The sequence below is a fragment of the Microcaecilia unicolor genome, chromosome 3 (assembly GCF_901765095.1).
Source record: "Microcaecilia unicolor chromosome 3, aMicUni1.1, whole genome shotgun sequence".
NCBI classification, from domain to species: Eukaryota; Metazoa; Chordata; class Amphibia; order Gymnophiona; family Siphonopidae; genus Microcaecilia; species Microcaecilia unicolor.
This window is the reverse complement of record NC_044033.1, coordinates 54,346,470-54,361,886: the sequence shown is the minus strand read 5'-3', so window position 1 is coordinate 54,361,886 and position 15,417 is coordinate 54,346,470. Positions and strand designations below refer to the sequence as shown.

The 15,417-nt window shown below is 44.3% G+C and overlaps 1 protein-coding gene across 1 annotated transcript in view; it reads right to left on the bottom strand.

The window, feature by feature from the left end:
* The window catches only part of BUB1 (BUB1 mitotic checkpoint serine/threonine kinase), a 189,241-nt gene that overhangs the window by 39,340 nt on the left and 134,484 nt on the right, over positions 1-15,417 (bottom strand). Inside the window, 1 exon segment of the mRNA XM_030195939.1 lies at positions 9,861-9,948. Coding sequence (XP_030051799.1) covers positions 9,861-9,948 — 88 coding nt within the window.

Here is a 15,417-nt window from a genome sequence, read left to right as displayed (position 1 = left end):
ACTGATATAGTAAATTGGAATTTTCATAATATATTATTAAAAAGCAATGAATCTTGAATTGATAAGAAAACACATTAACCTTTTCTGTCTGTGTGTTCCCAGCTCACTTCAGGGTGATTTGTATTGATAATTTAAAGGGTAGGATATTACATTTTAGAAAGGTAACCCCTTAGTTATAGGGAAGACAAACCTGTTACTTTATTCAGGTACTGTATATATACACCTCAAAGGTGATCATTGGAGGGGGAGAGGAGGGGTGAAGAGACAGGTATTCCCTGAGGCAGTTTATCCAGGAGCTTATATGACAGATACATGGGGGGTTAAGAACTGGAGGGGGGGAGAGAGGAGTATATATTTTATTCTTCCCCCTATGATTCTTATAGAAAATCAATATGATGCTCAGATTCCAATACCTGGCCAGATCATGCACTAGTATGGGTAAGCCCAGAGTTCACACAGAGGGGGATAATTGAACGGGGACGCCCCCATCTCTAAGGACGGCCCTGTAAAGGGGCGGGGCAACCTGTATTATCAAAACAAGATGGACGACCATCTTTCGTTTCGATAATACGGTCGGGAACGCCCAAATCATGAAATTTAGGTCGACCTTAGAGATGGTTGTCCCCGGTTTTTGGCGATAATGGAAACCGAGGATGCCCATTCTCAGAAATGACCAAATCCAAGCCATTTGGTTTTGGGAGGAGCCAGCATTCGTAGTGCACTGGTCCCACTAACTGAATGGAAAAAGCCCTTCCCGATCCGGAAAGGAACGGGCATGCATGAAGGATATTGCATGCAAATGAGCTGCTCGCTGTTAGCTCATTTGCACACGATTTCCTTCCTAAGGAGGGGAAGCGACGGCAGTTGAGGACGTCCAAAATGTGGATGTTTCTGTGAGAAGGACGTCCATGCCTTTGCTATGCGTCCGACACTCTCTTTATTTATTTGGATTTTGGATCACAAGTAGCAGCAGTGGAATTTGAACCGACCACCTCTAGATTGCAAGACCAGTGCTCTAACCACTAGGCCACTCTACTCCACTCCCTTGAAATATGGCTGTCCCTGTGGGGGGCAGTTGAGGACGTCCAAAATGTTTGAAAGAAGGACGTCCACGCCTTTGTTATGCCTCCGCTGACACACACATACGTCCCCCCCCAGGGACCTGCATACTGCCCCCCCCCCCCACAGGGATGGCCACATTTCAAGGGAGTGGAGTGGAGGCATGGCAGAGTGGCCTAATGGTTAGAGCACTGGTCTTGCAATCCAGAGGTGGCCGGTTCAAATCCCACTGCTGCTACTTGTGATCCAAAATCCAAATAAATAAATAAAAAGGGTGTCAGAGGCATAGCAAAGGCATGGATGTCTTTCTCACAGAAACATCCACATTTTGGACGCCCTCAACTGCCATCGCAGGGAAGGACGTCCTCAACTGCTGACGAAGGCATAGCGAAGGACATACTCAAAAAAAAAAAAAAAAAAAAAAGACAAAAGTTTTTGAAGTTGTTTTTTTCAGGGTGGGAGGTGGTTAGTGCGTCTGTTCATGCTTTCCAAAAATACTAGGACTAGGGGGCATGCAATGAAGCTACAATGTAGTAAATATAAAACGAATCTGAGAAAATTTTTCTTCACTCAACGTGTAATTAAACTCTGGAATTCGTTGCCAGAGAATGTGGTAAAGGCGGTTAGCTTAGTGGAGTTTAAAAAAGGTTTGGATGGCTTCCTAAAGGAAAAATCCATAGACCGTTATTAAATGGAGTTGGGGAAAATCCACTATTTCTGGGATAAGCAGTATAAAATGTTTTGTACTTTTGGGGATCTTGACAGGTATTTGTGATCTGGATTGGCCACTGTTGGAAACAGGATGCTGGGCTTGATGGACATTTGGTCTTTCCCAGTATGGCAATACTTATGTAACCTATGGAACTTTTAAGTGCTTTGAAAATGAGCCACAGTGACTTCATCCAACTTATTTGTGGAACATAACCACAGAGGCATGGTATGGTCACATTTTCAATATAGTAATACTAGAGCCCAGGTAAGGAACAGGTTATTTTGAATTAGTCTTCACTGGACCAAACTTGTTTTCCTAGTGCCAGCACCATCCAGCTGAATGGGCAGTATTTTAAAAGGTGGAGTATAAAGAATTTTTTATTTTTTAAAAAACATTTATATCCCACATTATCCCAAGCAAACTCGGGTTCAATGTGGCTTACATCTGAAATTATGAGACAGAATAATTGTCACGGTTATGGGCGTGCCCTTATGTTCAGACCTACTGTTTCTCTGTATCTAGCTCTGTGATCTTTCCAGTCTGCCTTTTTTCCTAATGTTGTTCTTCCTGTAAGCCAAGTCTCACTTTGGTCTCCCCACTTCTGCTTCATTTCCTGTTGTTGTTCTTCCTGTTTTAGTTCAATTGTGTGGCTGCAAGATGATCTGTCCAAGGAGAACTACCGTTACAGGTAAGCAACTTATATTTCTGCTTCATTTCCTGTTGTTCTTCCTGTTAGCCAAGCCTCGCTTTGGTGTCCCTGAAGACAAGCCTCACTTTGGTCTCCCTGCTTCATTTCCTACTTGTGACATCATCAGCCTACTCCTTTATAAAGACCCAGGGAGCTTTCCTATGTTGCCTTTGCAAGAGGTCTCTTAATCTTGTGTTACCTGTTTAGATCATTTCCCTGCTTGGCTTTGTTCCTGAGAATCTTGCTCCTGAAGGTCTGTTCTGTGCTTCTTTTGTGTTTCAATGCTTTGCTTTGTTTCTGTGTGTTTGCTTTTGTACCTTGATCCTGAAAGCCTGGCTCTAGAGCCACACCCTGCCCTTGGTGTCTGTATCTGTTTGACTCTACCCTTGGCTCCTGCTTTTAGTCTAGCCCTGCTTTTGACTCTTGCTATAGTTAAGCTCTGTGCTTAAGCCAATCTCTGTTCCTGTTTTCCCTGTTCTGTTTCCTGTGTGTGTAGTTCTTGTCTGTTAATTCTGAGTCTGTAGAAGACAGCATCGTCCCTGATTACTTCACTGCTATGCACCTGTGTCTGCTGCCTCTCAGTCTGCCCGGCCTTTCCCTTTCCAGCTGTGGGTCCTGGTAAGCACATTGCTTCTTTGTTGTTTATCTTCTCCTAGTCTGCTTAATCCTTTGCCTGCTAGGTTTGCTTCCTGGCTCTTGAGCTCTGGTTCTGCCAAGTTCTGTTCCTGTGTGTGTTTGAGCCAGGTTCTGCTCCTGCTCTATGTTTGAGCTAGTTCTGTCCCAGTTCCCTGCTAAGCCAAGCCCGTTCCAGAATCCTGTTCCAGTCAAGCCAAGCCCGTTCCAGAATCCTGTTTCCAGCCAAGCCTAGCCAAGTCCCTTTCAGTATCCTGTTCCAGTCAAGTCAAGCCCGTTCCAGAGTCCTGCTCTAGCCAAGCCCGTTCCAGAATCCTGAATCCTGTTCCAGCCAAGCCTGTTCGAGAATCCTGAATCCAGTCCCTGCCTTATTGTCTTGCTTCTGTTATTCTTGTTGACTAGCTCCTACCCTGTCTTGCCTGCCTAGTTGTGCTTTGTCTTATCTCTTTCTTTCAGTCTAGTCTTGTCCAGATCCAGTCCTTGCCTTGTCCTTTTCTGGATCCAGTTTTAATCTACTTCTGTGTTTTGCCTTGTCTTGCACTTCTGGGTCCCCGTCCTGAGTCTTGCCTTGTCCTGTCTGGATTCCAGTTCTGGCCCTTTGCCTTCTTTTCCTTGCCTCATTTGGATCCGGTTCTTGTGTTGTCCATTGTGTTTAGTTACCTCTGTCCTGCCTTGTTGAGTCTGTTAGTTTATCCTAGTCCAGTCTGTTCTGATTCCTGCATGTGCCAGCCAAGTTGATTTGTCTGCCAAAGCTCTGGCTTTGGTCCAAGGACTCACCATTCCTGACAGTTGTGACAATAATAGAATTCAGTTATACCATGGGAGCAAATAGATGGATATGTCAAACATTTAACAAAGTTGAGATTAGCATATATACCCATCTGGACATTTAAAAGTCTGTGCTTTAATGATGCCACATGTTCAGAAATCATAGCCATATGTATAAACATGCACACGCCAGAACAGGCATCTATACACACATTGCAAAAGTAAATATAAGAGAGATCAAGTAAAAATGTTACTAACAATAAAGGACGACAACGTGGATAGTGCAGCTCATAGGTTTGCTTGCTTTGTTTTGGATGAACAGTGATGACAGACAGCTGCGCGGAGAGGAAAATGGAGATCAACCTAATTGGCTTCAGCTTTTTGATGTCTCCTGTTCCAGATCCCTGCACTGCTGTCCTTCACTGCTTCCTACACCGCTGCCCTTCAATTTTCTGAGCTGCCGCCAGCATCAGGTAAACACAGTGTCTTCGGTGACCCCGAAAGCTCTCCCTCTGTTACAACTTGACGCATCCGGCCTAAGCAGGATAGGAAACTGTAGCAGAAAGAAAACTTCCAGGCTGCTGAAGGCAGTGTGTTTACCTCACTGATGCTGCCAGTGGCCCTGAAAATTGAAGGACATCAATGCAGGGAAGGACAGCGGTGCAGGGAGCAGGAGGGCAACCAGTAGTGCCTATAACAGACACTTGACTGGCCATCAGGGTTGGGGGGCCTGGCCCCCCCGTAGTTACACCACTGGGTTACAGAGATAATTCTATAAAGTATGCGCTAACATTTAAGAAGAAATTAGATCTTACCTGATTATCTTTTCATTGGTCCTTCCCACTATCCCAAACCCTGTGGTATAGTTGTGTCCATCAACCACCAGGTAGAGACAGAGAACTGAAAACTAAGCTGAGACATCTCTCTTGGCATCCAGTCTAGCTCCTCAGTATTTACGTAGGCAAGCAGTAAGGATAAACACGGAACACACACAACAACCTTAAACAACTCACTAACCTAATACTAACCAGATGAGCAAACACATGTGGATATCTCTGAACAACTTGCAGAGAACAAAAGATATGTAAGGAAGCACCATGTAAGGCGACAGTCATTATTTCACCCATTACTTCACATCGACTAACATCTTAGAAATCTTGGGCGGGACTCTGGAATAGTGGGAAGAACTAATGGAAAGAAAATTATAAGGTAAAAACCTAATTTCTCCTTCCATTATGTAGCTTTCCACTAGTCCAGAATGTGTGGAATGTTTAAAAGCAATCCCTAGGAGTGGATGGGATCCCGACACTGCCGCCATGAGGACCGAAGCCCCAAAACTTGTTTTCATGCATGCCACAATGTCCACCCTGCAGTGTCAACCACGTTGCCGCCTTGCAAATATCAGCCAGAGACAGTATGGCAGTCTCTGCCCAGGATGTCACTGTACACCTTCTAGAATGAGCCCGCAAAGCCAAGGAGCCTGCCTCCTTACGAGCCTGCTTCCTTATAAGCAAATAAGCAGACACGATAGTCTCCTTCAGCCATCTAGCAATTGTGGGCTTGGAAGCCATGAGGCCAAGCATTTGTTTACCAAAAGGCACAAACTATGTCAAATTTGCAAAACTCATTCGTGACTTGCAGATATCTAATGAGGACTCTATGAACATCAAGAAGCTTCAAGAAAAATACTGAGCTTCTTTGTCCTCTCTGCGAAAGGATAGAAGCTCCAATTGAGATGAAATGCTGACACCACTTTCAGAAGAAAGGAAGGAATCGTGTACAGGAAGACACCGCTTGAAAGATCGCGACATGAGATAGCCTAAAGCTCTGAAACCCTACATGCAAACGTAACAGCCACCAAGAATGCCGTCTTTAGGATAAGATCTTTCAAGAAAACCTTCCGGAGTGGTTGAGGAGCCTGAAGGACAAAATTAAGGTTCCACTCTGGACCAGTCCACTCCCTGCAAAGAATCAAACAATATCCATGTGAGCCACAAGATATGTGTTCTGTAGTCAGCCCCTGAAACAGGCCAAATATGCAACCTGAACTTTTAGAGAACTCAATGCCAATCCTTTCTGAAGGCCTGCTTGGAGAAATGCTAAGATGTGTGTGATCTGAGCACAGAAGGGAGAAAATCCATGCCCAGAACGCCAGCCCTCGAATATCCTTCACACACTCACATACACCAAGGATGTGGAGCATTTCTGAGTCTGAAGCAAGGTAGCAATGACTGAATCAGAATAATCTTTTTGTCACATCTGAGCCCTTTCAATCGCCAAACCGTTAAGATCAAAGGGGAATGAATCCTCCACAAGCACCAGATCTTGCTTCAGTAGGTCATGTAACCTGCAGAAGAGAGAGGATCCCCATCCAGCAGTTGAATCAAGCCAGACAATATGGGGCTACTAGAATTATTTGACCCCAGTGCAATGCAATCCTTTTCAACATGCGGCCTACCATGGGCCAAGGAGGGAAGACATACAGGAGATGTGTTTCCAGCCAGGGCTGCAGTAGGGCATTGATCCCCATGGAGCCCAATTCTTTCAAATGGCTGAAGAACTTGGGCATTTTGGCATTCTTCTTCATCACCATCAAGTCCAGAAGCAGAGAACCCCATTGGTTCACTCACAGCTGAAAACTGTAGCTGGAGATCCTATTCTCCCGGATCCAAGGAGTGCCAGCTGAGAAAGTCCACTCCAAATTCAAGTACCCAGCGATGTGAGCTGCTGATAAGCAGAGATGATTTTTCTCTGCCCAACTCATGAGGGAGGCCACCTTCACCACCATCAGACAACTGCGGGTCCCACCTAGCTTGTGAATATAAGCCACTGCCTTCGCATCATCGGAGAAAACTTGGACCGGGTGCCCGCCAGGAAAGGAGCAAAGTTGTTTAAGACATTCCATATGCCCTGAGCTCCAAGCGATTAATCAAACACCAAGACTCCTGTTCTGGCCAGGTCCTGTGCCAGATGGAACTTGTAATGAGATCCACAACCCAACTTGCTGGCGTCTGTTGTCACTACCTCCCATTGTGTTCTTGGAAAGAGCTCCGATGGTCAAATTCCTGGACGTTCACCACTGTATACTCCATCTAACAGCCAGCATCCAAGGAAGATGAAAGTCATATTTCTGTGACATAGGAAACCAGCGGCTGAGAAAAAATTCTTGTAATGGCCACATATGAGCCCTTGCCCATGCCACCACTTCCATCGCCAAACCCTGGGTTTGCCTTGCCTGAGAAGACAAGTCTACTGAACCAGTTTCGACCTCCTGCGTTCCCCCATGTTGTGTTGAATAGAGCACCCAGATACTCCAACGCCTGTGATAGACTTGTATGCTGTTCTCAAAATTGTTTGTCCAACCAACTGTAGAAGACAAGACAACTTTGTCAGTCACCACCAAGCTGCCCTAATAGGACGATGCCAGTCGTTGAGATATAGGTGATTCTCCGACACCAAAGGAAAGCCACCACCACAACCATAACCTTGGTAAATGCAGTGGCGTACCTAGCGTATTTGACACCCAGGGCCGGTCATTTTTTAACACCCCCTCCTCTATATGAAAATATTATTTTTAGTAATAATCCACGAGTCACACAAGGGTGTACCTAGGAAAGGCAGCATCTTAAATACTGCAGTGAGCACTAGAACATCAATACACCCATTGTAAAACTAACCAAGACATTAGTAAAAATGATCCTGCCAACAGAAAACCATGTCTTTTTTACAAATATAGAACACCGATACATCCTCACCAATATAGAGTAAGTAACCACAAACTAAAATTAAACTGAACCCCCAAGAGACCAGATTCTGCATACAATGCAACACCACAGAAACATGATGCATGTCCCCTAGTACTGTGCAAAATATAAAGATAGCAGACAAATTTGAAAAACTGACAAATACCAATCACCACTTTTCAAATTAACAAATAGAAATAAAACAAAAAACAGAAAATAAGATAATACCATTTTATTGGACTAATACATTTTTCAATTAGCTTTCAGAGGTCAAAACCTCCTTCCTCATGTCACTACAGTATACTGCTGTTACGGTCCTGTCCTGACCTAAGGACGAAGGTTTTGGTCTCTAAAAGTTAGTCAAAAATGTATTAAAATTAGTCCAACAAAAAGATCACCTTATTTTCATTTTCTATTTAACACCACAGCTACAATACTACTTTATTCTAAAGCAAATAAAATCAATCTTTTTTTTCTACCTTTGTCGTCTCTGGTTTCTGCTTTCCTCGTCTTCTCTTCACTCTCTCCCTTCCGTCCAGCATCTGCTCTCTCAAATCATATCCTGCCAACACATTCTCCTCATGCGCACACACACCCACTTCTATATACGTCTATAAAAAAATCAGTCCACATATTTACATCTACACATTCCTACACACACACACACATAATCAACTTTCCTTATACCACACATACCCTCTTCTTTCCCTCCCTCCTGTTGTGGTCTAAAATCTGACCCTCTCTTCTCTCTCTCCCCCCAATGCCTTAGGGTCCAGCATCTCTTCCCCTCCACTCCTCTTCCTCCTGACTATGGTCCGGCATCTCTCCCTCTCTCTCAATCTCCCTTCCCCATCTGCCTTTAAATTTGTTTTTCCCTCTCATAGTTAATCAACAGCAATTCCTGCAGCCAGTCCCACTGTAAACAAGAGTTGCGTTAGTGGGGATGGAATGTGACAGAGGAAAGGCTCTGGAGCCAGCTACTGGCAACATCTGAAGGAAAGACAAGTTTAAAAGGTAAAACCATTGGGAAGGGGGAGGGGTTTAGAGAGGGGCAAGAGATGAGCAAAGGGGCAGTCAGGGTACCTTTGGGCCACTCAAAAACAGAATTCAAAAAGACATTTTTGAATGGCCATTTGGGTTTGCCTGCTGATTGATGCAGTTATACGTAGGTGTCTGATTTGACAGGATACAAGCACTTTTGGCGGTTTGGACTGCGGCTGCCTTTTTGCTCCAATAAGTTATAGTGGAGCTTTATTGAAGCAAGCATGGCTTTGAAAATGTTTTATGGAGCTATTTCTGCTATTATACATGTCTGTATTTCTTTTTTTATAGATCCATGACTGCTTGGCCCGGATGCAGCTATAACAAAAATGGTGGCCATCGTCAGTCACGGTCTGAGTTGGAGAAAGACACTATGCAGCTAAATATTTTCTGAATTTGAATAATTATCAAAATTGAATAAAAAATTATTTAGCATTGGGAGGTTTTTTTATGCCAATGATGAGGACGTCCTGCTAGACCAGCTAAGTGTTTACCACTGGGAGCTTCTTGGGGCTTTTTCCTCTGCTGACTTTTCTTTATGAGAACCTGTATTTATAATATTGCCACTGAAAAATGCCATGTGCTTAGTGATCTCACAATGTGCACATGCATGCATGCAGCTTAGGAGGGAACACTGGACCAAACCTGGAACTGTTGCTCTGGGATCCTGCCCTGACCAGAAACTTCTCCCTCTAGGGATAAGACCAACAAGGGGCTTATCCATGCCATCCCTGCTGAACTAGGGTCACCCTGACAAGTTAGCTTTGGAGCACAACTACCAGAACCAGCAACCAATGAGAATGTCAAGAACATGGGAGACTCACTAGGGAATCTGCTCCACTAGGTAACAACTTAAATATTATAGCTCTGGGAGACCCAAATTGTCCTCAACCATGGGAGGCAATCCATAGACTGGTGCCCTGGGAACTCAAAAGGGATCCTGTTGTATCAGAAAAAGTGGTTCAGATATGGTTGACCTAGGAGCATAAGATATCCTGTTGCATCAGTCCAGCATGTGCCCATCATCTGCTGGAGAGAGATATTGCAGGTGTCTCAGTACGACTCTGCTATTATGCGAGGGAAAAGTTTATGGTCCTTCATTTCCCTTGGCTAGCAGGTACCCATAAATCCCTGTGGCTGGACGTTTAGAAGGATAAGGAATCTAGACTTAAAAGAAATAAACCATAACATATACAATTTCTACTGTTTACATTACCTTAGCTTCCTAGTTTTAGAGGGCTGTGTGAACTTGTCTTCAGATGAATCAAAATCCATGTGAACACCATTGTCAGCAATTTGATTTTCTGAAACAAAAGATACAACTAAATATACTAACACATCAACCATAAGACCATTTCCATCACAATATTCACTCAGACATGCCAAAGGTCTGATGTGATGGTGGAGCATCAGCAACATCAGAAGGAAAGGACAGAGGAACAGAGGTATCAAGAAGCAGTGGCAGTTCATTAGGGGTTGACGGCAGCACATGGGTAAGTAGTAGCAGCAGCATGGGGGGGGGGGGGGGGAAGCATGGAGTGGGTGGAGCATGGGAAGCTCAAGCGATGGTGGGTGGGGAAGTACTTTCATGCTCTAGTGGGTCACAAAAAGGCAGGAGTGATCATTCTTGTAAAATTAAAAAAAAAAAAAAAAGGGGGGGGGGGGATACATGTAATTACACACAATGTTATTTCAGACCCTCAGGGTCGATATGCGGTGGCTGTGGTTACTTTGGATCACATAAAATGTGTGTTATGCAATACTTATGCACCCAGTGTTTATAACAAGAAATTTTATACTACTCTGCTGAAGCTTTTACATGTCTATGAGGGGACCCCGATTATAATGGGGGGGGGGGGGGGGGTTAATGAAGTCTTTGATACTTTGTTAGATAGATCAAATGAAGGACAGAGATCAGGAGGACATTACATGACAGGCTGTGGAGATTGCGTGGGGCCTTTGAGATGGTGGATGTGTGGCGTACGCTGCATCCTATGGACAGAGATTATACCCATCTCTCTAGAGCACACTCCACTATGTGTTGGATACACTATATTTTACTCACTAGGGATCTTTCTCCTCCACTATAGGACCCACTGAAGTCTCTGATCACGCGTGGGTGGGAGTTACCTTGAGACTTTCCGTGGGGAGGGGACATCCACCTTGCTGGCAATTCCCGACATGGATAAATTCCTGGATTATTTAAATCACAAATGAGCATTGTATCAGCAAACTAATCAAGAACATTTTTCTGACTCCATTTTCTTTTGGGAGGCCACTAAAACCGTTCTGAGAGGGGGAAATCCTGGCCTATTTGAGTTTCCATAAAAGCTTGACAGCGAGAGGTGTTGAGGCTGGAGCACCCATTTGCGCCACCAATATGGCCGATACCGCACTTTACACTATAAAACTGCTGAAGGAGGCCCGGCAGGCTCTTAACTCACACCTTCAGCAGTGATCCTTCAGTCCAGAAATCCGATATTTATTATAAATATAATCTCTATAAACACGCCAATAAATGTAGTCGACTACTGGCTAACCTGGTTTGGACATCTCGGGGATTGGCCAAGATATTGTCAGTTTGGGATGACCAAAGTAAGGTGGTTAACACAGATGCGAGAATTGCAGACTTGTTCCGATCCTTCTATGCTAGCTTATATTCACACACAGGGGATTCTCACTTCGATAGCAAGGTGTACTTGGCAAGTCTGGATCTCCCTACAGTCTCCCCCAGGGATTTGGATAGGCTGAATGCCCTTATTACTGAAGAGGAGGTGAGTTGGGCCATTCGTACAAGCCCCTTGAATAAGACACCCGGTCTGGATGAATATCAAAAGTGAGTTCTATCATTTGCTTGAGGATAGCCTGATTCCGCTGTTGACGTGTGTTTTCAATACTTTTATTGATAAGGGCTCTCTGCCAGATTCTCTGCGATTGGCGCAGACGGCTTTGTTATTAAAGTTGCGTCAAGAACCGGATCATCTGGAATCATATCATCCCATTTTGCTGTTAAACTGACAGGCTAAGTTGTTTTTAAAGATCCTGGCTAACTGCCTCTTGCACATTTTACTGACCTTATTGGTGAATCCACAAGCAGGCTTTGTGTGTGATTAACAATTTTCAAAAACATAAGAAAAATTATAGCAGCATTAGAGAGGACGAAGCTCGAGGGGATTCCTGCACTACTCATCAGCTTTGACACAGAGAAGGTGTTTGACCGGGTGGTGTGGGGATTCCTGGAGGGGGGTGTTGGAAGAATATGGTATCCATGGATTATTTGCACGGGCTATTTCTGCGCTCTATTGTCAACCGAGGGCTCGTCTCTGGGTCAACGGTCACCTCAATTCGACGTTTGTGATTCAGTGAGGCACTCATCAGGGTTGCCTGCTGTCCCCCCCCTGCTTTTTGAACTTAATGGTGATCCCCTGATTAGGGAAATCCTCATGAACCCTGGTATCGCGGGTTTGTCTTTGGGGGATAATATCTTTAAGATAGACCCAAAAGATCATCAGCGAAAGGTGCTATCTTCAAAACCCTCAGACTTGTTTATCCAATTTACTGGAGAGCTTTAGGAAATATGGGGACTGTGCAGGGTTTAGGTTAAATTTGGACCTGTTTGTTAAGTAATTGGCAACGCGGGGACTTAGGGATGCCAGACCTTAAAATTTATAATCAGGTTCGTCTGTTACGCCATCTGAGTGATTGGGTATGGGAGTCTTCTAGATTTACTGATTATAGGTTTGAAATGGATTTTTTTTTAGACCGTGGCACCTTATGGCTTTGTTGCATCTACAAGCCGGGAAGTTGCCGTCTTGAATCCGTAATAGAATTCTGTTGCGTCCACTTTGGCATTTGTGGAAAGACTTGCTCTTATCTTGGGGCCAGTTACCTACTAGTAGTGTGTTACTCCCACTGGTTGGGAATGTGGCCTTCCTGGCTGGTATGGACAATGTAGTGTTCCGTCACTGGAACTCACAGGGACTACTGTTCATGGAACATCTGCTACAGGTGGATGGATCTTTGTTGTCTTTTGCGGGCCTGCAACAGAAATTTTCAATCCCTTGGGGGGGGGGGGGGGGGGTTATTTTAGCTACCTTCAGGTGATGAGCTATTTTTGTAATCTGCCCGTTGAAAGTATGACTCCCAGATTTGAATCTAAACTCCAGGAGTTTCTGGAGGTCGATGCAGCAGGCCAAGTATCAATTTTGCGTTTTCATAAACTACTTACTGCATGACTACAGGCCCCTTCCTTTGAGGGGCTGCAGGATGCGTTGTCAAGGGATCTTGGATACCCCCTGTACTGTGGTATTACTCTGCAGATGTTTGCAGATCTATCCCACAGGTAGTTCACCAGCCTATTTTTTGCAACATCAAGCGTTTCTTGCAGGCTGTATAGATACCCCTCATTGTCTGAAATGTCACACTACAGATAACACCATTGCGCATGGTATGTGGTCCTGTCGCTGGATCCAGGCCTTCTGGTTGGCTCTCCAGTTTTATTTTCAGTGCCTTTTGGATCATTCTTTATTTCTATCTCTGGAGGGAGTTTTGCTGACACATCTGCCTTGTTCTGGAGCCCAAGGGAAAGGAGAACATTTGTTTCTGGGGAAAGCATACACATAAGCTCAGAAATGTATCTTAAATCACTGGCTACAGCCCTCACACCTTCCACGTTTTGGTACTGGCACAATAAACTCCATACGCTAATGATGTGGGAATCACAGGGAACATGATATTACCCAAAATGTCAAAAAAGTTTTGGAAATATTTGGGGCTCAATACTTGGTTTACTATTTCCCCAGCAGCTCGTAGTAGAGCTCTTAACGGTTTTCAAGAAGGGACAACATGAGGATTTCCTGATTAAAAAGGGGGGGGGGGGGGGCGTGTTAAATATTTAAATTTGAGAGGGGGTAGGAGGGGATTGGGAATAGATGGATTAATAGCTGATTCCTAATTTATTATAGAGGGCTATAAGAACCCAAGCTCTCTACTACGACTAGCTTTAGTTTTAAACAATTTTATTGATGACCTATCACAGACAATACAATATACATACGCTATGTTCAAGATACATCAGGAAACAAATGAACAACTTGTAATCACAACATAGAGGTAGCCATCACTTTTCTCTTTAGCTTCCTCCCTTCTCTACTCCCAGCTATTTCTCTTTTATCCATACCTCTATATCCCTCCCCGCAACCCCCCTTCTGCCCTTCCTTACCCCTCTAATATTCCTCCCCTCTGTAACCTCCCTCCCCCCTTTGTCCACCCCCCTTCCAGGCAGCTACATATCTCCAATAGCCCAGGGAAATTGACCTATTCACTATCTAAAACCTGTAGCTAATTTCGCTGGGTCCAAGCTCAGTCGATTAAGGATGGAACTTCGGGCCCTAGGGGCTAAAGCATTGATATATGATTCCCATATTAAGTAGAATTTACGCTGTGTTTTGGGTTTATAATATGAATCTCGCAGCTCCATTAGTAGCAACGCATGCCACCTGTTGCGCCATTGCCAAAACGATGGTGCCTCTAAATGTATCCAGTTAACTAAAATGCATTTTTTTCCCACGAGACATGCTTTAAAGATTAGCAGGTTATGACTAACGGTACCTTTCCCCTTCAGTAAATCGACCCCCAAAAGGGCCGTTTCCGGTGTCAATGTCACCCTCCGCCCCAGGATTTCGCCTAAGAACTTCGCTATTTGTTCCCAGTAAGCGGATATCGCTGCACAAGCCCACATAGCATGATAATAGTTATGATTGGGATCTCCACACCTACCACAAGCTGATGATTCCGCCCTACCCATTTGATATAATCTTGACAATGAAGTGTATGCCCTGTAAATACTTCTTCCTTGGCATTCCCTCAATTCCGCGCTACTAATCCGTCCCCTGATCTGCCTCAAGCTGCTCCTTAATACGTCTATACTAATCTGTTTCTGTATATCTGCCGTCCACTTCCTGGCCAACTTTTCGAGATTCTTTGGTGGTCTACTCATTAATAACCTTTTGTGCAACATTGAGATAGAAGCTGGATCAGTTGTTGGCGTATCAAAAAGTTCTTCAAATTTGGAGGTCACATCAACTTCCAAAAAGTGTGTAGGCAGCGTGAGAATGTAATGAGAAACCTGTTTAAAGGCGTATGTATCTGCCCATGTGTTAGAATTGAGATTCAAGGAGTCCATGGATTTAAGGCGCCCATCCTTGTCTACAAAGTCCTCCACCATGTGAAGTCCTTTATCTCCCCAGCTCCGGATACGTTTATTCTCTAACCCTGGTTTAAAGTTTCCGTTACCTCTAATGGGTAGCAATCTACTAATATGTGCATCAAAGGACCAGAGCCTTGCCATCTCCCCCCATATCGTCCGCAATGGCTTCACCAACATACTTCTACGAACATAAATAGGCAGATCTAAAGCCTCAGCCTGCAGTACATAATTAAAATGCAGAGGTCGCAACCAATCCGCTTCCATCTGCAATGGGGTACAACGTGATTCTCCCTTTAGCCAGTCTCTCAGGTGTCGGATCATACAGGCTCTATTATACCACCATAGGTTCAATATGCCAAATCCCCCTCTATTCCATCCATCCATCAGATTTTCCATACTAATCTGTGGCCTTTTCCTATGCCAGAAAAATTTTGAAAGCATACCAAGCAGTTTATTCCAATCGCTTTTGGTGAGGCATAGTGGTAAGGTCTGAAAGTAATAAAGCCACTTGGGAAAGATGATCATATTGAACAGTGAAATTCGGCCTAGCAGTGACACCGGCAGC